Source organism: Borostomias antarcticus, assembly GCF_949987555.1.
Source record: "Borostomias antarcticus genome assembly, chromosome: 22".
Classification (NCBI taxonomy): Eukaryota; Metazoa; Chordata; class Actinopteri; order Stomiiformes; family Stomiidae; genus Borostomias; species Borostomias antarcticus.
Window position 1 is genome coordinate 11,853,907 of NC_140255.1, and position 26,446 is coordinate 11,880,352.

Consider the following 26,446-nt stretch of genomic DNA (forward strand, 5'->3'; position numbering starts at 1 on the left):
GAAAGGGATTTTGTTGATGTAACCAGTATAAATATTGCTTGGAAGAGTAGGCTTTTTGGTGGCTTTTTGTTGGCTTAACTGTTAGTGGTGTTTATGACAGGTGGTCATGTGTGAACTCATCTGAGCACCTGGGTATGACGCCACCAATGTAGTTGTGCAACCAAGTTGCAGAAGGAAGCGCTACTGATGAGTAATGCACTGACACCTGCTAGATCAGCATGTGCAGTTGTTGAATGTGTAAGTGGATAAAATAATCGGACAGTCATTCATAGATAAGAAAGCAGCAAAGTCTCTCTCTCCCTCTGTCTTTTTCCCTAGGATATTGGGGTGCATTTAATAGGCGTAGGGTAGAATATAACCTCAATAATAGATTGTGACATTTCTTAAACTATAAACATAATTTACAAACTATTGTAAAAACACAACATTCACTATACTACACAATCACCATTTCCTCTGCATCAACACTACACTAGACTTACTACATACATTACTACACTATAAAATACTCATTCTGCCTCAGTGTCCTGCTTGGGGTGCAGAAGCTGCATTGACAAAGACCTGAGCCTAAATCCAAAAGTGAAAGTTAATGGGCAGGCAAGTATTGTTTTAATTCATGGATCTGCCCAGTGATTCGGATCTGCTCTAACATTTAATGGGTTCTAAGTTGGCCCATGCTACACCCCTCCACCAAGTTTCGAGAAAATCGATCTGGCAGTTCTTGCGTAATCCTGCTAAAGAATGAACCAACCAACCACCACATGCAACCAAAAACGCTGTCGCTGGGGCGGAGGTAATGACAAAAACAATAAGATGTAAACATTAAAACATTTTGACTATCTTACGAATGTACAGTGCAGATCTTCACCCCTGAATGCATGTTATCAGCGTGTACAGTGACATCAGGGTACTGATTCTTAGACAAATGTCAAAAATATACTGGTGGTGCATCGCGGTTGCAGTTCATGAGCAGCCAGGTTTGACACAGCTGGGGTCAGCTGAACGGGTGCTCTCTGATGTATCTCAGCTACTTAGCTAGCTAGCCAGATATTACAGGGCCGACAGCAGTAGTCTAGTGCTACTGTATCTAGCTAGCATAACTAGCTAATTCAAAGCAATTGAAAGCAGCATATTTATTTAATTTGAGGAGGTGAAGGAAGGTTCCTGCTCCGCCCCGACACAGACCTTTTAATACAGCTTTTAGCTCTCAAAATAATAATAATTGTGAAAACAATCCCAATGTGCTGAAACAATCATAGTCATGAGGAAAATATATATTAATATATATAAAATGTTAGCTGTGCGTATGCACTGCACAAATGAGTACTGTACCTGTGTCTCAGACTGTATTTTCACTATACAGTAGACAGTAGCCAAAATCAAGTGCTCCCCAGAGTATTGAATGTGCTTCAGGCATGAGTGAGTGACTGGGCTGGAGGTCGCCCCCCCCCCCCCCCCCCCCCCCCCCCTTCACAGGGCTGGGTGCTGTCTGTCCCTCTGGGGTGTCAGGCCCTGGTGTGGGGCCTTCTTCTTTGTAGCCTGCTGGGTTCAAAAGCCCCTTTGGTGTCATCCTTCACAAGCAGTGCAGGGGAAGCTCACTGGGAAGTCCTCCATGCTACGGACCCCATGCCTGTCTCTGACCTTCTGGTCACCATCTGTCACTAAACACCATCACCTGGACCCGGGGCCAGATTCTACATTATATTACTCTCTGTTAAAATACACAGGACCTCCGAGGTTGTTTTATTCCTCCAGGGGGCAGCCAGGAGCAGTGGGCAGCCTCATCAGTGGCGCCCGAGGACCAAGTCCAAGTGCTCAGTCCAGGTCCTGGTCAGGGACAGGACTGAAGAGCATCTGTTCTTCTGCATGTTTTTCATATTGGATTCTTGGGAGGAAACCCTTGTGAACACGGGGAGGACATGCAAACTCCACACAGAAAGGCCTGGGAGATACCCCACCTGAGTACCTGATCACCCTGGGAGATACCCCACCTGAGTACCTGATCACCCTGGGAGATACCCCACCTGAGTACCTGATCACCCTGGGAGATACCCCACCTGAGTACCTGATCACCCTGGGAGATACCCCACCTGAGTACCTGATCACCCTAGGATATACCCCACCTGAGTACCTGATCACCCTGGGAGATACCCCACCTGAGTACCTGACCACCCTGGGAGATACCCCACCTGAGTACCTGATCACCCTGGGAGATACCCCACCTGAGTACCTGATCACCGTGGGAGATACCCCACCTGAGTACCTGACCACCCTGGGATATACCCCACCTGAGTACCTGACCACCCTGGGAGATACCCCACCTGAGTACCTGATCACCGTGGGAGATACCCCACCTGAGTACCTGATCACCGTGGGAGATACCCCACCTGAGTACCTGATCACCATGGGAGATACCCCACCTGAGTACCTGATCACCGTGGGAGATACCTCACCTGAGTACCTGATCACCGTGGGAGATACCCCACCTGAGTACCTGACCATCCTGGGAGATACCCCACCTGAGTACCTGACCACCCTGGGATATACCCCACCTGAGTACCTGATCACCGTGGGAGATACCCCACCTGAGTACCTGATCACCGTGGGAGATACCCCACCTGAGTACCTGACCATCCTGGGAGATACCCCACCTGAGTACCTGACCACCCTGGGAGATACCTCACCTGAGTACCTGATCACCCTGGGAGATACCCCACCTGAGTATCTGACCATCCTAGGAGTCAAGGGAAGTCAACCGTAGGGCTACAGCAGGTCCTGGAGGGCCGCCCCCCCCCCCCCCCCCTGTGAGCTGTGGTGAGGGACAGAGAGGTGTTCAGTAGGGACTGGTAGCCTTGCAGGCGCCGTTCACCAACACCAGCATCGTCCTCCCAGTTCCACATAACCAGCGGACATCTTAACATCTCAGAGTACTCCATAAACCGTGAGTGGTGGATCACAGATGTAGGCTACAATAAATTAATCAAGACATAAAAAGCAGTCTATTATTTTATTCCCTTTGAAGTGACAGGGACTTAATCCTCCTGTGTCTCCATATTTGTATCCCAAAAGGTCAGCTTCAATATTTGTTTGTATCATATAAAATGAATGAACAAGTCTATTGAAATTCATATTGATCTCATCTGCATATGTTTTTGATCATCTTTATAGTATCTGGAGGAATGATGCAAGCTTCTACTGGCTACAAATTAAAGACATTAACCACTAAATATGGAGAACCGTGATATCTGAATGATATGAAACCATTATTCATTTATTGTCATCATCCTGTTTTTGCTCGCGCTAGAAGTCATGTGTGAATAAAGTTGTAGATGAAATGTGACACCAGTTAAACCTGTACATTCCCATCAACTGTATTAAAGCTCCAGCATTGCTCATACTGTAGGCAGCATGCAGATGATTTGACTGTGAAAAAACAGATGAATCTTGGACTCCTGAGCTTTGCTATGACAGTGTGTTTGAACTGTGGGCACCCCGAACATGGGACTGCTTCTCCCTCTCCTCTGTGGGTCCTGGGCAGTGCAGTGTGATGGTAATCGGTCTCTCCCATGGCTGTGCTCATGCATGCATTTCCTGGTCCAAGCCAAGTCAAGAGCCACTCTTTCAACTTGCTTTGTCTTTTGTTCTGCTCTGAACAGCCTCCGGTCAAAACTACTCCAGAGTACTCAGTGCCACAGAGGAGGGGGATGGGAAGTGTGACTGATCAGCCATTCTACGTTGCTATAGACACAGTCCCACCACAGGATCATGACTGAGTCTATCATCCTCATAGATCCGATGACCACTTATGTGACCACGTTTGTGTTTTGACCAAACCGCCTCCTTCGTCTATGAGGTCACGCGTTTAGCGAAGTTGATTCTCTGGTTGTGATGTCAGATCCTGTAGCCCACCGGGTAGACGGCCAGGCGATGGATATTGACGGAGCGGCTGGTGTGAAATTGAGCGAGCGGCTTAGCTGTGGGCGGCTCTGGGACTATCCACCTTCTCCAGCAGAGAGGCAGGTGCACCCTTGGACTGGAGGAGAGGGAGTTCTCTGTGTCTGGGAGGATAGATACATGATTGATAGGAGACAGGGAGGGGTGGAATGGAGAATGATGGTATCGTTTGAAGGAGGGATGGCTATCAGGAGGGATGACTGCAGTTTGCAAGTTTGCAGCAGGACTGTGACTGATCTGAGGCCAGGCTTCATATTCACCAAATTAAATATACAGTACTGCTTACATTTCAGCAAGCTCAGAAACAGCTGGGCATGCATATTCTTCCTGGCACCTGTGTGGAGAGTAAATTGCTTCATTAACTGTTTTGAGTGTTCAGTTTGGCGCAAGGACAGTCTAGCGATGGCCACTTACGGCTGCATAAATAGTTCATCAGCATATGGGAGCATCTTGATCACGACTGTTCCTTATATTGGACTCAGGTTGTCAAGTTGAGCAGGAAACTTGTCTCAGCCAGCCCATGGGCTGGATGTGAGGGGTTAATTTGCCTTAAGAATGTCCCAGAGCTGATCAGCATTTGGCGAAGCAGCTAAAATTCTATAACATAATCTTGCATATGCATACGTGATGAATCTGCCACTGGCTTCAACTGTCAGGGACACAAATAATTAGTGCAATTTGAAAACATACACAGATAGTGTAGAGATAGTCTGTCTCATTCCTATGGTATAATGGTTAACACATCATGACCAGAATACAATCCTAGAATCCCCCCCCAAAAAAGAAGCATCCCCTTTGTGACAGTTTAACCCTTTACAAGCTAAGGAAATGTGAATGTGCCAGTGTTAAGACAGCAGGAGAATGGTCCAATCCGTGCAGCACCTCTTTGGGCCCATAATTGCACACTTGTTGCTGCCCATGAGGCACACGGCACCATCTGCTCTGTGTCCACACAACGCCAATCAGAACCCCAGGAGGAGAAAAATATATATTCTCCTCCCTGGCAGAGAATTCAAAGTGCCACAGGCATCTTATTAGGGGATATGAAGGAATGTCATTTTGGTGCTGAAACCCTATAAGATTTTCAAACAGATTTGTGTATTTGGAGTGGTGGGTTGGAGCGGGCCATCGGAGAGATGCCTGGTGTGCAGTAGTCTTGACTGCGGGTCGATGCGTCAGCCCTGTGTGCCACCGTCAGACAGATGTGATTCTCCCATTTCAAAGCTACCATGCAGAGACAGATGTTTCCTGCACATTTCAAAGGTGACATTTTTTGCAGGGGTCCAGCCCTTGATCATCCCTAGGACTTGATGATTAGATCCCACACATCTGTTCTGGGGAAGAAAAAAAAAACAAGCCAATCAGAGGAAGAACAGTGGAGAAAGTCAGGTGAGGTGAGAAAGTGAGTAGACTTTCTGATGTGATGTTGACTCAGATCTGGAGGGTTGAGCGGTGGCGTCTTCCTGGCGCTGTGTGTAGGTTGTGAAGCCTCGTCTGAGGGCGCGGTGACTCTTTAGGGGGGGGCAGTGTGACCGGGCCGCGGGCGTGTCACGTGTGGAGGGTTGACAACGCGATCGTGGGTTTCTGTGCATCTGAATAGAAGGAGGGAGGGAGGGAGGGGAGTGGGAGAAAGGGAGAGAGAATGTGGCTTGAGTGGCTGTCATAGCCGTGTTGGCAGAGCGGACCTCCAGGCCCCTCTGGTGCGCACGGCTCGTTATGGAGCTGTCACTGCTGGGGTGGCAGTGCGCCACGCCACGGCCCCCGTGAGCAGCCCTCTGCCTTGGGCTGGAGGGGGGATGGGGAGGGCGCCAAAGAGATCCTATAAGATGCTCTGAGGCAGGCTGCTAGACACACAACCCCTTTTTTGGGGGGCATAACCAGCCAACTGATTTTAAAGTCGAACATTGTTGAACAGTTAAAAAAAATCAGTTTGTCTCTCTAACTGTTCTCCTTTTATAAGGACACCATGCTCACTGATAGGTAGTGCTGCTTGGCAGATAGCTCAGGCTTAATGTATCACGTTCAGGATTGTTCGGATTCCCTGGTCCTCCCCTACTGAATGTTAATTTGATTTCCTTCTCGGAGAACCCTCGGGGTAGAACAGAGACATCTCTTTTAATCAAAACATGTATGAGACATGTTCAAATGATTGCAAGGATCCTCTAAACTCTGGGGATTTTATTGCTTCTAATTGAGATGAAAAATGTATGGATAGATCCTTTTATCTTTGCAATTTGAACTCTAATTCACATATTGAAAGCCTTGACTTAATTTCTTGAAACTTGATTATGAGGATAGACTGTGGTACCTCAGGTCTAATACATTATACTCTTTAGGGTACTGGTTTAATGCATAACTGAATACTATGTGATCCCCCACAGATTGAAGTTAAAGGTTTTCTGTTCACCTTGCAAGACAAAACTGTAAGTGATGCACATTTGACATCTGCTTAGTAGCAAATAAATGAGATGCAATAATAAGCCACGTGTACTGTAAGTACTTTCTATCACCCCCCCCCCCCCCCCCCCCCCCCCCTAAATTGTGTTAAATGGTTCAGAAACCCATTTATTATCTTGGCCAGCCTTCTCTAGACTAGGACTAGTCAGGCTAATGACAAGTTTGCTCTCTGAAGCCTTAAAGAGAGGACACAGTCATCCCTCAAGACCATTCTCCTATATACCCCATATGTGGGACCGCTGGCTGAAGTGACAGGCTTATCTACGCTGGGACAGATATCCCCATGACGGCACCATTTCTCCAGCGACCGTCCCCACGCGAACTCAGAACAATCTGGGTGACAAACCGAGCCAGAGGAAATGACAGGAGGGAGACGAGAAGTACTCTGCCCGTCGTTTTAGCGCGTAGACTAAGGCTACACGTCATCTACTGATTGGCGGATTAGACCTTTTTACCTCCTGCTGTTCAATTACCCAAGCTCTCATAAAAACCTGGAGAGGAATCCCCGCGGAGCACTGCTCAGCGCAATAACCCCGTGATTTAGGGTGAACTCTGCCTAAACCGTGGAGGACCTTCTCCCTGTCCCCAGCCTCCCATCACAGACGGACCCATCAGTGTAACAGCGCCGTCACGCTCCGTTCTCCACCTCCATCTTCCTCCTCCACGGCCCCCTAGAAGTCAGTAAAAACAGCTCACTTGTAAACATGCAGCTGTGGAAAGCACTTGAGCCTTTGCCAAGGAAACCACCACTGTTGTTTTACTGCTTTGACCATGGACCGTTGGTTTTTTTAGTACCTAATATTATTTCATAATGTCTGTGTGTAGTGACTAAGATTTTTGTGTGGGGCTCCCTAGAGAACCAAACTTTGTAATGTGTGCATTTGATCCAAGAGACCATGTGCGCAGGCAGCTGTCTATGGAGTTGCGTTTGTGATTTAATCTGATCTGTTTCTCTCCAACAAGGGGAGGAATACCACCTCAGCACAGGATGACAGTAGAGAAGCATGGATAGGGGGGACATGGATAGAGGTTTATGTTGAGGAAATCTACTTTTCTATTAGAACATTAATAGGTGTGACTTCAAAGAGAATAGCTTCTTAATGAGGTGTGTGTTCGTTTCCCCTGGAGCTTGCAATCTCCCCTCAGATGAAACATGGGGCCTAGCTCTACCATGAATGAAGCCTTCTCCCTTGGGCCAACAGTCAACTCGAGTTAAGGCTGAGGGAGATACATTTTACATTATTCGCAACAAATTAACGCCATTATCATCGGTTAGACAACTGTGGCCTAGTTCAGGGCCTGTGTGTGTCAACAAGGAACGACGAAAAAAGGCAAAGGTGGACACAAACACAACTAGCGAGACATCCTTCATTTCTGGCCCTTTTTTGATTTATTTTTCTCCCCGTGTCCAAGACAGGAAGTGCATCAACAGCAAAATGGGTTTTGTCTCCTCTGTCAACAAAGCGTCCCAGCGATTGAACACATCGGCGTTGCCTCCATCTGTCGGCGCTGCGCTCCTCCCTCCTTAATGGATCACTGTAATTGGCCGAGCCGATTCGGCGAGCGACGCTCCGCGGCGTGTGGGTTGCCGGTCGGAACTTCTGATTGATGGCACGGCTGGCAGCTGCGGGGGTTTGCTGGGGGGACGAGGCACGGTGGAGGGGAGGGGGGGGGGGACTAAATCTTGGCTCTCGCCTCAGTGCCACGCCACTCCTCCCCGGGGGCCGGCGCGCCAGGACAAGGGGACGCCAGGGGAGCCAGGGGTGTAATGAAGCACACTTTGCTCAGTCCTCCTCCTCCCCCCCAGGAGCCCCACTCTATCCCTCGTCTCATCCGGCGCCGGGGGTGGTTTTCGTGAAGAAACGCTGGGGAAATTGCCTTTATTTCGGGCATTTCAGTCTACATGCATGCAAACTCGTGTGTTCTTATTTTATCCCCCGCTGTTTAGTGGCGCGGCGTCTCTGCGCACCTGTCAGGCCTGAGGAGGGTGAACGCGCGGCCAGTCCGCAAATATCCCGAGACGGGGGTTTAGTGAGAGACAAACGTGTGAGGAGTGTACGCCGCATTTAACGAGGCCCCTCCATCTTAACTCCCCTCTCTCCTCCTGTCGCCCCGGATCGATTCATAGTTGATACTTACGCAACCGGCTCTCGGAGCTGCTCTCGTGCTGCGCGCGGTGCGACCGGTCCGTCTCGCCGTCGGTGCCCTGATGTGATGAGACGGGGAGAGATTTAAGTGATTGGCTCCTTGCAATACCCCTTGCAATACTCTCCTCTTATAAGATCCTACGACGATGGCCTGGCACTACCGCTTATTCTCCCGGGGCTCAGCTCTCATCTAGTCATGAACTGAGGCCCACGTCCTCCCCCCTCACTCCCCTCTGTCCCTCGCTCTCTCTCCCTCCCATTCCCTCCCTCCCTGTCCTTCTCTCCCTCGCCCTCTCTCTCACTCTCTCCCTCCTTCACTTTCTCTCTCCCTCCCTCTTCCTCCATCCCGTCTCTCTTTCCTTGTATGCGTGTGAGAGAGAGTGGGGCAGAGTTGGATTTGGTGTGTGTGTGTGTGTGTGTGTGTGTGTGTGTGTGTGTATGGAGAAGGATTGGCATGTGTGTGTTCCTCTGCACATCCTTTCCACCCCCCTACTGCGCTGTACCTTCCTCTCCCCCAGGGACCCAGGTGCCCTGGTGAACCAGCGTTGAGAGACGGGAGTCTGAGTAACAGTAGCCCAGCATATAGGGCTGCGCTGTGCTGAGCATTGTGGTGAGGATGGTGATGATGGTGATGAAGATGACGATGACAAGGACGGCGACGTGACAAGCCACCCTCATTAGGCTCTCTCCGTCTCCAGCCACTAATCAGCGCGCGGCCGGGGTGCTTCCTGCCGTGGCCCGGACCCCCGCCTCGGACGCGTGCCTCTCTCCTCCCTGCGCCCCGCCGTTCACCCGGGGGCGCCTGGCTCGGGGACCACTCAAATTAGCCCCGGCCGATCGGTGGGAGCCTCTCCGGGGCCCAGGCATAAATCACCCCCCCCCCCCTCCCGTCACAGCAGCACTGGCAAGATTTACACCGCACGTCCAAACACTCGCCCGCAATCTTGACCCACTCCACCAAGTCATCCTCAAATTGGTTATTGATCTCAGAATCAGAAAATGAATCACATGTTGCCAACACTGTTTAGATATATTTTACAGTGTTATAACTTGTATTACAGTTGCCACGGGATGCGGCATGGGCATTGAACATACAATAGATTAGTGCTGTTGCTAAAGGCCTGGGGCAGGTATGGTGATGAGATAAAAGGGAAATATAGAAGATGCTCGCATACTGATAAAAAAAACAAAAGGAATGTTCAACACTGAGGCTTTCTTTTGGATTGTGTGAGAAGAGCGCAAACTATTTTACTTATTTGATGAGATAAACCTGAAATGTACGGTATGATAAGACATCCCATAATGAGCTTTTTTCCAGTTCATTATGGGATGTCCTAACAGTCTCTGAAGTAAGGATATGCAGTACAACAGAAGAGTTGGTTGTTGAGAATTTTCACTGTAATAGGGCAGTTCTATGTGAATCCATCGTAAAAAAAATAAAAAAAATAAAAAGCAGTGTAACAAGACGGAGACTGAGAGAGCCTAATGATAGTGGCTTGTCACATCGCCGTCCTTATAAATTGTCTAACTGGAACTAAAACCTTTTTGTTTTTCATTTTCAGGAATCGGTTGGCTTGGGTCAACTTAGAACCCATCACATTTTAGAGCAGATCCGAATCACGGGGCGGATCCACAAATAAAAACAAAACTCTGAGCAAAGCCAGCTGTCCGAGACTGGTGTGCACCGAACTGCCCTCCCTGCCGGTTGTGACCGGAGGGGGGCACCACAGAGCCGCCCGAATATGGCCGCCCATTCACCTCCATTCATTTTTTGCACTCTGGAGCGAAAAATTCCCCCCATTCGCTGTTAAATGAAATGACTGAAATGGCCATATCTCGATGTGAGAAGGTCACAGACACACGAGGTTTGGACTGGCATAAAGCTCTTCCTGAAGTCTAAAACCATCTCCACTGTCTTAGGAGTGTTGAGCTCCAGGTTGTTTTGACAGCACCAGGACAGCAGCTGGTCAATCTCCCACCTGTAGGCGAGCTTGTCACCCTCAGAGATGAGTCCGATTGGGGTGGCGTTGCCCGTAGGAGCTTCAGGAGCTTGACAGACTGGTGGCTGGAGGTGCAGCTGTTCGTGTACAGGCAGAAGAGTAGAGGGGAGAAGACGCAGCCTTGGGGAGAACCGGTGCTGATGGACCTGAAGTCAGAGATGTGTTTCCCCAGCTTCACATGCTGCTTCTTGTCAGACAGGAAGTCGGTGATCCACCTGCAGGTGGAGTCAGGCATGCGCAGCTGGGAGGGCATGTACTCCAGTGTGGGCGGGAGGTTTGTGTTGAAAGCAGAGCTGGAAGTCCACAAGCAGGATCCTGGCATGGGTGCCTGTGGACTCCAGGTGCTGCACCTTCAGCCTTTTACATTATGCGTGTGGGTCTTTGGTTGTAGCAACTATTAGTGAAGCTTTATTTGGATACTTTATTACCTTTGACATGTTATGGAAGAAAGTCTTCTGGTAGATTAGATTCAATTACCAAATTGAAATGTCTGGCTATTTAAAAGTGAGAGACGCTGTCATATCCTTACAAGTTACTTTTATCCTTGACTTTTAAATGGTCTGGAGAGTACCATGTCTCAGCTCCTGGCATATTGCATAGACTGTAGATAGCTATTACTTAACGGGCCTTTACTTCTGGACCAATTAGGCACCCAGTCTTGTGAAGTAGCCAGAGAGTTTCTTCTCTGGGAACAGCTCCTTTATACAATAAATGCCAGAGGGCTTATTATCAAAATCCCTTTGTGAGGAAAACAGACAGTAGACTCCCTTAATTGAAAGATTTCAAGAATGGCAGCCTGAGGCATTTCAGATATTTGCCCTGAATCTCCTTTTAAATGTCAGCATCTGAATAGCTGAAACACTATAAGAGGTAACGGTTATCTCCAGATCCGTTTTGCTGGGAAAAAATGTCATACTCAATTGTATTTTCATAGATGCCTGCATCATGACTGTTAATTTCTGAATGGCGTAGATATATTAATGGAGCGGAAAATACATTTATGATGACAGGTTTAGTTTTGGAAAGAGGGAGACCTGGTAATTGGCCATCAGCTGGATTCAGTCTGCCTCGTGGCTGTTATTTTTGATGAGCAAATGTCCAATTAGGGAAAATAATCACAACTACAAGGTGATTAGCTGGGACAACATTTTAGATAATAAAGACTTTTCCCATGACAAGAGAGGGTAGGCTACAGTAGAGGTTGGTCATCGTGGTTTGCTTACATTAGTCAGTGCAGCTTCTCTGCTGTGTGTGACTGTCTGCAAGCCCAGGTCGCTGTCCCATTGTGTGGTACTGAATGTCATTGTCTGGGATTCATCTAAAAATAGATGTTCTTCTTCCACACAGTAGCCTACCCTGGTTCTTTGGGGAAGCGGTGAGCATGATTTGTGTTGTGTAGGATATGGAGACAGATACTGACTTCTCTTTGCTTTCCAAAGCACACCCCCGTGGCCCATCACTCCTCACATAGCGTGTCCCCTAAACAGGGAATAGTGCGGGGCGCTCGACAGCCCTGCTCCCTCCTGACAGCAGTGAACAGGTGAGGCTCCGCCTGCGTGGCAGACACCGATCAGCACTAATGTTCCCACCGCATCCATCTCCAGGTGGGCTTCCTCCATCGATTTCAGCGCCTGGTCCTGTCACCCGCGGCTCTACGCCGATATCACGAGTCGCCTTCGGCGCCGGCCTGACGCGACCCGCTTTGATCCCCTGTCGAGCCGACGCGTCTCAGGGGGATACGAGCTAAACCAGTGTTATGTTGTTGTCGTTCTCAGTTACGTTCAGGTGCTGAATAGAATTCGGCTAATCTATTTTGATGGCGTTACGGTGTCAAGGAATTTTATTACATTTTTAGATTTGGCATTGTATCTTTTCATTTCTTTTTTTTTCTTCTTAGGCCTACTGGTCATCATGGCCACAGTATCAACATATTGCAGAAGTACATTATCTGCAAGGTTCCAAGTTCTCCATTGACTATAGGCTACTGTATACCAGCTGAAATAGGTTGTCTGTAATGCCAATGTGAGATATGTATTGTGTTCAGTTTGAATGAAAAATGTAATCAGGGCCAGCCGGCCAGGTGCTCGAAGCCTGACTAAATGCTCCGTCATTATCTAGGTACTTGGTCGGCCTGGTTCAGTGGTTCAACCAATGGAGAGTTAAATTCTGGGCTCTCCCTGAAGCCCTCCTCAGATGCCAGGAAAACGGGGCCATCTGTTGTGAGTGGGCTCGTGCGGCACATAGACTGACTCGCGCAAAGCAGGCCAGTTGTCCAATTATGTCCTACTTGACACAGCCCTTTATCAGTCATGTGACGTGTGCATTGCTGATTGGTTGTTTCATAGTGTACCTTGGTTTTATGGTTTTTACTATATCTTAAAAAAAAAAAACTCAAAAAGCGATATTAGGGAATCAATTTTATTTCTGGACATATATGTTCTTTATAGTGGTATTCTCTACAGCACAAGGCTACAATATATTCATATATTTATTGTACAGTAGTTCAGAGTGAGGATATTATATAGATTTTCTTTTGATGAAAATACATTTATGAACTACAAAAATAAAATAGCTTTTTCTTTTGTCTTGAGACTGAGCATAGATCAATGTATTCATAAAGCACAGACTAATCACCCTGTTACTGAAGACAATATTACACAAATAACCACTGACTTGGTTTGGATGAGATGAGTGGGATAACGAGGAGAGAGAGAAGCTCCATGCCATGCATCACAAAAACAATAAACAAACAGCTGCTCTAGAGATCACACTGCATCAGACAATATATACTCTTACAGTACATTCATTCTCTGAACACCATGATGGGAACACTATGATAATAAGCAGCATTAAGGCAGTTTAGTACGAATGTAATACCTAACATTTCACGTTTGATCAATCCCTGTTTTCATTCAGAAATATACTTTGAAATGATGGTATGTTTTCTTACTTAATGTACGTCTAGTTGTATGGTGAGCATTTTTTCCCATTGTGCATATATCAGGAGCCAAATCAGCCATTCTTTAAAATGTTTGTTTGTTTGTTTGTTTGTTTGAGAGTGTGTAAGTGTGCGTGACAGAGAGAGAAGAGATAAAGATAACGAAAGAGAAAGCGAAAGAGTGTGACAGAGAACGTGACAGATATAGAGGGTGGGGTGCGGTACGAGGTATTCATCATCATCTAGTTCACATTCAAATGGGTAGCAAAATACATCTAGAATACAAAACAACATTGACCAACAGTTAACATTTCCACTTTGAGCATTGACAACGATTCAACATTTTAACAAACACTGACACAACCTCTATTTGACCATCATAAAACATCAAAGGGGAGGTTGAGGGACTGATTTCAAACACTGTTTGCTCTACATTTTCAACACGAAACAGCATGCAACTTTGATTGTTACTATACAAGACAGCTCTGCAGCTCACACATGAAAATACATTCAGTTTTTACTAAAATATTGCTAGATACCCCAAAGAGCAAAGATCCACTTACAGTAATTCCCCACTATATGCACATGTACTGGCCATATTGGCTATTTTGTTATTGCACAAAGCACCCTTGCAGGACTATCCCTAGGCTTCTAAACATTACTACATGTAGTTATGACTACCATAGATACGATGACTCACCTTCCACTGCTAGTATGACTACCATTCACACGATGACTCACCTTCCACTGCTAGTATGACTACCATTCACACGATGACTCACCTTACACTGCTAGTATGACTACCATTCACACGATGACTCACCTTCCACTGCTAGTATGACTACCATTCACACGATGACTCACCTTACACTGTGACCACAGGCAGCACAGCACAGTCTATCTTATTAATACTGTAACATTGAGATTTTCTATTGCTTCACACACACACACACACACACACACTTGGATAAAACTGATGATAAAAAATGATTTACTGCACATATAGTAGTTACCGATAGACAACATTAACTGAAGCCATACATGGAAAATTTGTATTTGTTCTGTATATCTGTCAAAGTGATGTTCTTTGCTCTGCTTTTGATAATTTCTTTATATTTGTTGAGTTCCAAAAATATACTAGGGCTGCGAGCAGCAGTGAGCGGGCCCTCGCACCCCACGCGTGTCGGGGTGCGGCGCCGTTAAAGGGTGTGCTATTTCGTTGTCCAGTACTGAGAGAAACTTCCTGTCACCAGTAGTTGGCGCTCTAAGCGTGACTCAATACCAAAGCATAGATGTGTTCAGGACAGTACCTTGATGAAGCGTGAGAAATGTTGTGTAAATCGGACAAAGTATGTAGGAGTTATGAGGACTTCCTGTTTCACCAGTAGGTGGCGCTGTAAGTGTGACTCAATACCGACACATAGATGGGTTCAGAAGGCCACCTTCATGAAGCATCAGCAATTTGGTGCAAATCGGATGATGTATGCAGGAGTTATGAGGACTTCCTGTTTCACCAATAGGTGGCGCTATAAGTATGATGCAATACTGACACATAGATCTGTTCAGGACTGAACCGTCATGAAGCGTGAGATATATCAGACAAATTGGATAATGTATGTAGGAGTTATGAGGACTTCCTGTTTCACCAATAGGTGGCGCTATAAGTATGACACAATACGGACACATAGATCTGTTCAGGACCGAACCGTCATAAAGCGTGAGATATATCGGACAAATTGGATAATGTATGGAGGAGTTATGAGGACTTCCTGTTACACCAATAGGTGGCGCTATAAGTATGACGCAATACTGACACATAGATGTGTTCAGGACAGAACCCTCATGAAGCGTGAGATATATCGGACGAATTGGATAATGTATGTAGGAGTTATGAGGACTTCCTGTTTCACCAATAGGTGGCGCTATAAGTATGATGCAATACTGACACATAGATGTGTTCAGGACAGAACCGTCATGAAGCGTGGGATATATCGGACGAATCGGATAATGTATGGAGGAGTTATGAGGACTTCCTGTTTCACCAATAGGTGGCGCTATAAGTATGACGCAATACTGACACATAGATGTGTTCAGGACAGAACCGTCATGAAGCGTGAGATATATCGGACAAATTGGATAATGTATGGAGGAGTTATGAGGACGTCCTGTTTCACCAATAGGTGGCGCTATAAGTATGACGCAATACTGACACATAGATGTGTTCAGGACAGAACCGTCATGAAGCGTGAGATATATCGGATAAATTGGATAATGTATGGAGGAGTTATGAGGACTTCCTGTTTCACCAATAGGTGGCGCTATAAGTATGACGCAATACTGACACATAGATGTGTTCAGGACAGAACCGTCATGAAGCGTGAGATATATCGGACAAATTGGATAATGTATGGAGGAGTTATGAGTACTTCCTGTTTCACCAATAGGTGGCGCTATAAGTATGACGCAATACTGACACATAGATGTGTTCAGGACAGAACCGTCATGAAGCGTGAGATATATCGGACAAATTGGATAATGTATGGAGGAGTTATGAGTACTTCCTGTTTCACCAATAGGTGGCGCTATAAGTATGACGCAATACTGACACATAGATGTGTTCAGGACAGAACCGTCATGAAGCGTGAGATATATCGGACAAATTGGATAATGTATGGAGGAGTTATGAGGACTTCCTGTTTCACCAATAGGTGGCGCTATAAGTATGACGCAATACTGACACATAGATGTGTTCAGGACAGAACCGTCATGAAGCGTGAGATATATCGGACAAATTGGATAATGTATGGAGGAGTTATGAGGACTTCCTGTTTCACCAATAGGTGGCGCTATAAGTATGACGCAATACTGACACATAGATGTGTTCAGGACAGAACCGTCATGAAGCGTGAGATATATCGGACAAATTGGATAATGTATGGAGGAGTTATGAGGACTTCGTGTTTTATGGCGAAATGTCAAACTTTGGCAGGGCGCCACGGCAAGGGTGTTTGGTGAAAACTCAATTTTTTTGATAACTTTTGATCACAAAGGTCTTAAGATGAAGCTGACCCGATATGAAGTTGATCGGATGAAATCTGTAGGAGGAGTTCGTCGAAGTACGAGGCATGGAAATGGTCAAAACAAGGACAAAATGGCACATTAAGAGCAAAATGGCGGACTTCCTGTTGCATGTTGGGTATAGCTCCAAGAGACATTTTAGTGTGGCTCGATGAAATACATATGCCCACCGAATTTCGTTAGCCTACATCAAACTGAAAGGTGGGGCTCGCCATTTTAAACTTTCCAGGGGGCGCTCTTGAGCCGTTTTGCCACGCCCATTTCCGTCACCCATGAATTATCAAATTTTTCACCGGGACTGACGTATCTGCAAAGTTTCATCCGTTTTCATCGATGTTCAGGCCGCCTAAAAGGCATTTGTTTGGAGTAAAGGAGAAGAAGGAGAAGAAGGAGAAGAATAATAATAATCCTTCGAGTTTCAATAGGGCCTCGCACCGCCAGTGCTCGGGCCCTAATTAACACTAAAGTGCCACTCACCCTTTCAACTTTACATCACATCCTCTTTGACAACGTGATTGTATTAATCTCTAAAACAATTTTCATGAGTTTTCATGTTACATTTTAGACCAACGATACAATACAGAACAGAACAGCAAAATGTGACTAAGACACATTCAGCAAGGTCAACACTATGATTTCAGGAGATGTGATGACTGGACATCAGTAGACTAATTTCTTAGATACTTTTCTCTTCATAGCATCTGTTCGATGCTGACTAATATGGCACTGAGTGACAACACAGAAAGGGATGAGACATCCAGAACTTGAATGTTGGAACATTTTAACATTTAAATCTAATTCTAACACTTACCAACGCACACAACGATCTATGATTGCATGATTATTGGGAATTTATTATACTGCAGTTATAGTTTTTGTTGTTGTTGACAAAGCTAATGGACGACTGTATGTTGGGCTTACACTGAGATCATTCAGGAGCTAATTCACCCTCTTACAGAGGAGCTGTCCCTCATGTCAGTGCTGAAAAGCAGGCATGGCTTCCGTTTCCTAAGTTAGCAGACCACTAGCAGACTACTCTACAGTGTGTCTGGAGAGTGAGGTACCATATGCATTCCAACCCTCACTGAAATCACTGGTTTTCTTCAGTTCTGTGAATCGCTTAAGTAGATTATTTCACTCACCCTTTGTACTATATACATAGTTACTGTACATACAATTATTAAGGCTTCGTATTTTAGATTGAAACAAGAGAATATCCTAAAGGATAACACATAATTGCACTACTACTACACAAAATACTGTCACCGCTAGTGTGTGTAAAACGTGTGGAGGGGAGCAGCAGACGCAGCATACCCCGTCTCTATGGCTTACTTCCCTGGTTTCTGGGTCCCGCCGGCCGCTAGGCTGCGGTCAGCGGGCTTGGACACGGCGTTGGTCCTACTGCACAGATCCCTGACTTCCAGCAGGCCCGCCTCCAGGGCCTTGACCAGCACGGCCGAGCACGTCTCTGTGCTCTCCCGGAAGCTGGACACGCAAAAGATGATGTGGTCTGACTGGGGGTTGTAGCAGGCACCGTAGCCATTGGAGACCACCGGGCCATAGCAGCAGAACATGTCCACTGTGGTGGGGACCTGGGGATGGTGGAGGTCAGAGGTTAGCAGACCTGGGGATGGTGGAGGTCAGAGGTTAGCGGACCTGGGGATGGGATGGTGGAGGTCAGAGGTTAGCGGACCTGGGGATGGTGGAGGTCAGAGGTTAGCGGACCTGGGGATGGTGGAAGTCAGAGGTTAGAGGACCTGGGGATGGGATGGTGGAGGTCAGAGGTTAATGGCCCTGGGAATGGTGGAGGTCAGAGGTTAGAGGACCTGGGGATGGTGGAGGTCAGAGGTTAGCAGACCTGGGGATGGTGGAGGTCAGAGGTTAGCGGATCTGGGGATGGTGGAGGTCAGAGGTTAGCGGACCTGTGGATGGTGGAGGTCAGAGGTTAGCGGACCTGGGGATGGTGGAGGTCAGAGGTTAGGGGACCTGGGGATGGTGGAGGTCAGAGGTAAGCAGACCTGGGGATAATGGAGGTCAGAGGTAAGCAGACCTGGGGATAATGGAGGTCAGAGGTTAGCGGATCTGGGTGCAACCCCCCCCGCCACCTGCCAACCCAGGTGAGCGCTAAAGTAAATGATACTACTTCAAATAGTATTTCAACCCTGATCTGCTGGTTAGCTGTGTTCAACCACTCAGAAGAGGTAGAACACAGTGTTACAGTGTTATTCTTATGTTGACGTGTGTAGACAGGGAATAAGGTGGGTCACAACTGCAGTGAGTGAGATGGATTCTCACCTGACTGGTGGAGAGGATGAACTGGTTGCTGGCTACATATGTCTCATCTGAAAAAATATCAGGCTTCTCCATCTTCAGGTCCCGCGCAATCTCCCGAAGTCCAAGGAGATGATTGTCTATTCCCATCCCTGTAATAGCCTGAAAAACACCAACCAATGAGAAGGTTTTGATCATGCACATTTTGAAGAAGTCATTAAATGAGTGCGCGGCTGCATTTTTCCTTCTAATGAATCACTGGAAGGAGAAATGAGTATGCAGCTACCCTAGTCAGCACCTCACACAAGGTTTTGATCATACACTTCCAACGCCAAAAATATTCTACAGTAGTTTATCAATTGTAGTTTATTCTGAGTTTGGTTGTCAAACAGACAGACACCAGCTCCAGTACTTACTGCAATTGTGGAACTGGTCTGGGCATTGATGGCGTCCCACAGTCTTTTCATTTTTTCTGAATCCTGTGAGCACAAAGAAAATATGCTTGTAATAAAACAGGAAGCCAATAACAATTTCTCCTCCAGTTCACATTTTGCAAGAATCAATGGCCCTTTCAGGCACTTGAAATCTGCAGAGAGAGTTTTTTTGGAATGGGAGGCGAGTTGGGGGGGGGGGGGGGTTGGAGTTTTTTTTTTTGGCAGGGAGCAGCAGTTTCATTTAAGCAGACATGGTGAACAGCATTATGGGAGATGACCAGTAATTGGGGCCTAAGTGAGAAAAATGACTCACGGAGAGGGAGTCCTTGTCATCCGTCATGGCCCTCACGAACGCCAGGGCCTCGGGGGTGGCAGAGCGGATGTTGTCCACCCTCCCCTCCTGAAACCGCCGGATAGAGGCGCTCTCGTACGTGGACACCAGCCTCCCATTGCATCTGAGCACAGGGCATAGGAGAAGGAAGCATTGTCTGTCTGTCTCCTCTCTACGGAGCGGGATTCCCTGGTGTTTAGACTATGTACAGTACAGTACCTGTAAAATGCAAGCTGTAGGGCGACCTGTATGAATGCATCTGGGCTCATCTTCTGTTTTTTGATGAATTCTTTTCCATAAGCCTTGAACTTGTAGGCATCCATGTCCAGATTTCGCACCAAACTGGGGACATAAAAATTCTGATACTATAATACATTGTGTGTGTGTGTGTGTCTGTGTGTGCGTGCGTGTGCGTGCGTGTGTGTGTGTGTGCATGTGTTGGTCTGACCTCTGAAGTCTATCTGTGGAGGCAGCCAGGAGTCCCTGGAGTTGCGGGGTACCTTTCCACAGCAGTCTCCGAGGAGTTTGCATCTCTGTGATGCTACCGGCCCTCACTAGCTTAGAGGGACTTCCTGTCCTAGAGATAACAAGACCGCACATTCAGGGACGCCTTTATCAAATACCGCTCCGTCGTGAATTTGAATCGGCGTAACGTACAGCATAGCCATGAAACATTATGACGAGAAGATGCTTACATGAATTTCATCAGGTATTCGGTGCACTGTACGAGGACTATCCCTTCGAAAGGCGAGTGCTCACACACCACCCCACAGATTCCATCTGTCCCTACGACAAACTGAGAGAAAAGAGCACAGCACGTTCAAATCTCTCTCCACCTCGCCGTCCATTCTGCGCTGGCGGGGTCTGGGGTGTCGCGTGGGCGTGGCCCTACCATGTACCTGCATCGGCTTGTCGTACCAGCGGTTGGCCCCATTCTTCTGGGGGCCTCCACCGTGGAGCATCAGCAGGGCCCGGTTGGTGTCGCTGGGCTCCAGCCCGCTGGGCTCGTCCAGACACACCACACACAGGCAGCTCTCCATCGCACCCAGCGAGTCTCGGTTGGTGGATTCTGGTGGGTAGGATGAGACCAGAGATTAGCTCATGTTTAGAAATGGTTATATTTGCAATAGCATGTAGGTCCTTTGGTCTATGGGTCAATGACGTATATGTAATTCAGTGCAATGTTGAGTGTAAAAAAAAAGAAGAAAAAAAAAGAAGGTATTAAAAATATAATAATGTATTTTTTTCTGGGTGGTTATATTTCTGTCAGTCTACATATGGATATATAAGCTTGTGATTATGAAAAAAATTACATTTTTCGAGGGGGCACTCAGCGTTGTACTGAATTACATGGGACACCTTTACGTCATTGACTCATATATGAAACCTTTTATGAGGACTTCTCTGGCCTGAGCCCACTCAGTCCTCCCGTCAGAGGTCAGCAGGCCCACAGGAGGGAGTCTCTCTCCTGCATTCTCAGCCATCTTCATAATTTTCTCCAGTTGGGAAAAGACGTCCATTTCATTGAGTTGTTTATTGTTCACTGCTAAATCCAGTACAAAGAACTGAGGGCGGAAACATTTGAATCAGATAAGTATTCAGGATACTGAACTGTATGATATAGAATATGTGACATGTCATGTAAAAAAAAAAGAATGGCAACTGTGTACAGTGCTCACTATTGTGAGTACTGTACTGTACACTTTTTTATTACTGTACTTAAAGGGACAGTCACGTGTTTGAGTTCATATTATTGACGTCACTCGACTGTTTGCCTTTGACATTAAACTCCTGTGTCGGGAAACGGCTACACTGGCGGTGATTTTAAAAAGGATTACATACATAATCCAAATAATATTCACTTAAACAAGCGTGACTGTTCCTCTTTAAGAGTAGCACACAAGTGGAGCAATTAACTGTATTACCCAGCGGGACGCCCTTGTCTGTCAACAGGCTATTTACGACTTTCCCATGCAAAGACCACTACATCTGTTATCTAATCACAGCACAGTAAGAGAGGCTGGGGGTGAAACAGGACAGTGGCCCCCCCAGTCAGTGGCTAAGTGACTAAAACGTGGCTCCGCGGTTGTGATCAATTGTCCTTGCGACTGAAGGAGACTCTCAGACAAAGTGGCAGATCCAATCAGCGGTAATGAAGTTAGTCGCCTGTGTCCCCGCAGGGATGGGCCCTCGTGTGCTGCGGAGCGATAGCTCCAGGAGACGTTTCCAGGTAAGGCCGCCTCCCTCTTAGCCTTTTCAGGATGTTCTGTCCGTTTTTTGGGGGTTGGGAAGTGAGATACATAGCCTGACCTCAGCCAAGCACCAGGGAGAAAATCGGATTCACTGACCTCTTAGAAAACCACATCCACGGCAACGGCAAACAGTGAGTAATACCGTATGTCTTCTACGGGGGCCTCTACGATTAAATACCATTGACAGACTGGACATTGATTGGTTTCATCTCAAAATGATGTCATCTAAGAATAGGGCGTGCGTGGAGGCTAGCGTCCTGACCTGGTTCTTGCAGGCCACGATGATGTGCTCTGGGCCCGAGGAGGCCGGGTTCTGCTGGATCACCAGGGTGTCCCTCTTCAGGCCCGGAAGGCGGTAGGAGTTGAAGAGGCGGTAGTACTGCTCCATACACAGAGGGGTCCCTGCCAGCTGCCCCCGGGCATAATCCACTGGCAGTGCCCGCCTGCCAGTCACACACACGTGTTTAAAGGAGGGCTTTATGGTCAGATAGTATTATAAAGAGTGACTGGTACTGTAGGTCAACTATTGACATGTTGTGGTAAATGAAACGGCTTTATCTCAGTGGATATAGTCTTTTGCATGCTAAGAAACTTACGCGTCGATGAGAGCCTTGTATTCCAACACTCCTATGATGAGGTGAGAAGCGAATCTGAGAAATTAGAATAAGGGTACATTCAACTGCAATCTCAGCTCAGCTCAGCGTTCAAGCCATGTTCTGTTGGAAGTGAAACAGCCTCACAGCCCCACTGTTTTACAGAGTACAGAAGAGCTACAGAACGTGTGCCAGAACCCCATGAGCATTTGTTTACCAACAACGGGTTTCCTTGGATGTTTGCAAACAAGGGTTGGTGTTGTAGAGAAAAAATACCATCCTTTTAATCCTGTTTGTTTGAATAACAGTGTTTTTGTAGAACTCCAAACATTTTCACAGACAACAGATTTTGGCTTTAATAATGGAAACCAATGAGCCTGCAGTTTACAATGAGATGATACCGCCTAAGGTCATGTAGTTACTTAAATTATTTAACTGCCTCAGGCAAGAGGTAAACTACTGTGCAGTATGTAATTATTCTCCTTTTACGTTATATCCCCTCATAGCTAATGGCTATGAGATTCCAAACATTTATACACACCATATTCCTTGAACATATACAGTAATGCTGGATATGGATATAAAGAATCAATGCACTCATGATAACCCTGAAACATCAATGCACAACAAGATGCTACAACACTACAACCCTGTCCTCTCATCTTTCAATGGAGAGTCGGTAATCACATTTGTGGTAGATTATAGGGCTACACTGGCTGAGCTGTGTGTGTGTGTGTGTGTGTGTGTGTGTGTGTGTGTGTGTGTGTGTGTGTGCGTGTGTATGTGTTTGTGTGTGTATACAGTATGTGTGTGTGCGTGCATGCATGAGTGTGTGTGTGTGTGTGTGTGTGTGTGTGTGTGTGTGGTGTGTGTGTGTAAATGTGCATGTGTGTGTGTGTGTGTGTGTGTGTGTGTGTGTGTGTGTGCGTGTGTGTCTATGAGGGAGCGTGCCGTGTGTGTGTAGATAGGGAGAACAGAGCGCTATGTCAGGCCTGGTGTTTTTTGTCGTTTGTCTTGGTGTTATTACGTTCAGACCCAGATCAATAGAGGAGGGAGTGGGGGGGGGAATGGGCTACACCACCACGCCCCAGAGCACGACAGGCCCTGGCCTCGGAGGAGTGCTTGGTCCTGTCACTCTCAATCTAATAACAGCCTCTGTCAGTATATTACCAGCTGCTCTGGATGCTCTGCAAGTATTCACTTACAGTAGGTACGCTGTGAGCTGACAAAAGCTAATTGTGAGTTACAGGGCTGAGCAGGGCTGCTGGCTCGTCTGGTAGAACCACAGCTCATTTAATAAGGGACAGAGATTTAGAGAAGAGATGACGCTGACCGAGCATTTATACCCCCCCACCCCTGCCTGTAAATCAGAATCTGTTCTCATGTCTGCCGGATGGAAGGTAAAGATCTCAGCGACTTCAGAGTTTATAGGACAGACACCATTCTACCACCTTTTACTGTTGTCTACTGTACCATTTACTGGTTTGCCTCTTTAACAGTTGAAAAGAAAACCGGTCTATTTACATGACAGCGCTGCGTCAGGATTGGTTTGACTTGGCTGTCCGTCAGCTCTAATTATATTGAGGAAATGATTACATCTCGCTGCATCCTCATTACAGCTGTTGATAACGATGTTCTACAAGAAAAACAACCGCTTTTTTATGCAGGTTGAAATCCAGAGTACATGTCCAGGCCATTTCTTTATCTACCTCTCCTGTTTAATAGGGTCTAGTGTGGGCGGGTGGAGCTCAGAGGATCATACCTGAGGGAGTCTTTGCGATCTCTGAATGTTTGTTTCGGGAAGACCATCACAGGACTGGAGTTGACTGGAAGAGGCAACCTGTTGTTCAAATACATATCCTCAAGCCAGTAGTCATACACCTGAGAAAAAGAAAAAAATATTATTATTAATTATTATACATTATTTTGTCTGATGACTATTGAGTTGTCATTTCTATACAGTTGCTATGGGACTGAGAGCTCTTCTTCATGAGGGCACTGAACTTACGAGCCGTAAGTGCTGTGGATGCCCTGATACACCGTGCACAGTGATACACATGAGTAGCCAGGTAAAAAAGAAGAGTGTATGAGAGCTGACGTGAGAGTGGAAGCTTGATAGATATCAGACAGCAGCATTAACGCTGGACAGAGTGATCATCTGAGTGCTCAGTGATGGATTGAGTGAAGAGACATCAAGTGACGAGTCTGATAGATTTACGACCGCCACTTTGTCGTTCTTCCTCCTCTAGTTGTGTCTTTTATAAATGGACCACATGTATTGGGGCCATTTGTTGAAAGCTAGTACCTTCAATCACAAGCCTGGCATCCCATACTATCAAATTAAACTTGCCAGCTAACCTAGAAACACTGAATGTTTGATGGATTTATTTTCCGATCACGGTTGTTTGTCTGTGAGAGTTTACCCAGTTGTCGGTCTTGTCCCTCCTCTCCAATAGCTTCTTCTGGAGCAGCTCTCCGGTTCCGCCCGGAGCCCCGAACCTCTCCACGATGGTCTTAGTCTTGCGAAACTGCTCCTCTTTCACCAGGTGTCTGATACACCTCAGATACCCGTCCAGGGTCTGCTCTAGCTGGGGGATGGGCAGCTTAGGCAGAACCTGTATTCAAGTTTATGGTTAGATTTGGATAAACATTTAGCTTGCTGTCTCACAAAAGGACAAAATAGATTCATCGCTGGAAGCTGTTTCCCTGTCCTCAGGCATTTAATCATTAGTCTGATAATTAAACCTTTCATTTGCCTGTTTAAGTTCTCTTTAATGATTGCATTATTAGAACCAGGCTTAATAATTCATTGTAATTGCTTTAAGCCATGTTTCAAGAATGGGTTCTTAAGCCCTGTGGGACACTGTTCTTTTGATCGAAACAGGATATAAAATGCTAATGAATGTGTAGGCTGGCTTGCAGACTTTATATTGGCAGTGGAGGATGTTTAAGGTGGCGTGAGGCTCGGTGTTCAGTTAGCTCCCAGGATGTTTAAATCACCCTAACTTGTTAGACAGAGACAGATTTATGAAGTTAGGCCTATTTGTCCGAATTTTCCCATACATACAGTTTTCCCATGTAGGCCATAGCCTACCGGACATGCGATCTAGTGCACCAACACAGAAAGGGGTCCTCATAATCACATTATATTTAATTCAGAAATTAAAGAATTGTTGTTGGGTTTTGCAGGATCCGAAACTGTTCACATAAGTTCTGATGATAACGTTGCCTATCTATTCTATTGCATATTTTGCCCCTATCGGTCAGTCGGCTACAATGAAATAGGAAATAAATTGCATTCAGCACCATGGACAGGGCTTATAATCTGTCAGAAGCGGAACGGTTTCCAACAGTTGTTTCAAGCTTGTTGAGGCTGTTCTCAAATAAAAACGCAGATTTCAATAGAAATAATTGCAATCCTCCCCCATGTTGATGTGAGGACAGTTTTTCCCCCCCTTTTTTTTACTTAACAGTAGACGGACCGTGATTTAACAACGCTTAAAACTTGAAAAGCCCATGTTTAAAAAAAAAAAAAAAAAAAAAAAAAGGATTAATGAAGATACATAGCTACACATACTGCTATGACGGAGTAGCCTTTCAGTTTATATTCCAGTCCCATATTGGCTATATCGGCGTTTCCCAAATGGCTCGAATCGCTGAAAATGAACCTACTCTTCAACAGTGTAATCTATAAAGCAATGTCTGATAAATTAGTGAACGAAAGAAAAGTTTCATACATAGCTGTCCCTGCGGTATTTTGGCGGCTCCAGGATAGGCATCTTGGTTTTGTCCAGTCAAGTCCGGTCAAGGGAAAGTAATGTGGAGACTCCGAGTTGTTGGAAGTTCAGCCTCCCTGTATGAAGCCGGAATGTCCAACCAATTAAAACAAACATAATAGCTTGGCTTTAAACCTCCAGGTAGCAAATGCAATAAAGAAATTGAGAATATGTTTCGAATAAGATGAAATGTTCATAGGTGCCTATAATTGTAT

The 26,446-nt window shown here is 46.4% G+C and overlaps 1 protein-coding gene across 1 annotated transcript; it reads right to left on the reverse strand.

The window, feature by feature from the left end:
• Nucleotides 1–17,902: 17,902 nt before the first annotated feature.
• On the reverse strand, nt 17,903–26,234 carry chatb (choline O-acetyltransferase b; the record flags this gene model as incomplete). The annotated part of the gene is made up of 14 exons (XM_084456072.1): nt 17,903–18,166; nt 18,870–19,007; nt 19,262–19,324; nt 19,593–19,734; nt 19,830–19,952; nt 20,059–20,187; nt 20,306–20,406; nt 20,510–20,679; nt 20,998–21,175; nt 22,125–22,305; nt 22,459–22,512; nt 24,218–24,336; nt 24,879–25,070; nt 26,193–26,234. The coding sequence occupies 14 exons, from the start codon at nt 26,232–26,234 to the stop codon at nt 17,903–17,905; spliced, it is 1,896 nt and encodes a 631-aa protein (XP_084312198.1).
• Nucleotides 26,235–26,446: the final 212 nt, after the last annotated feature.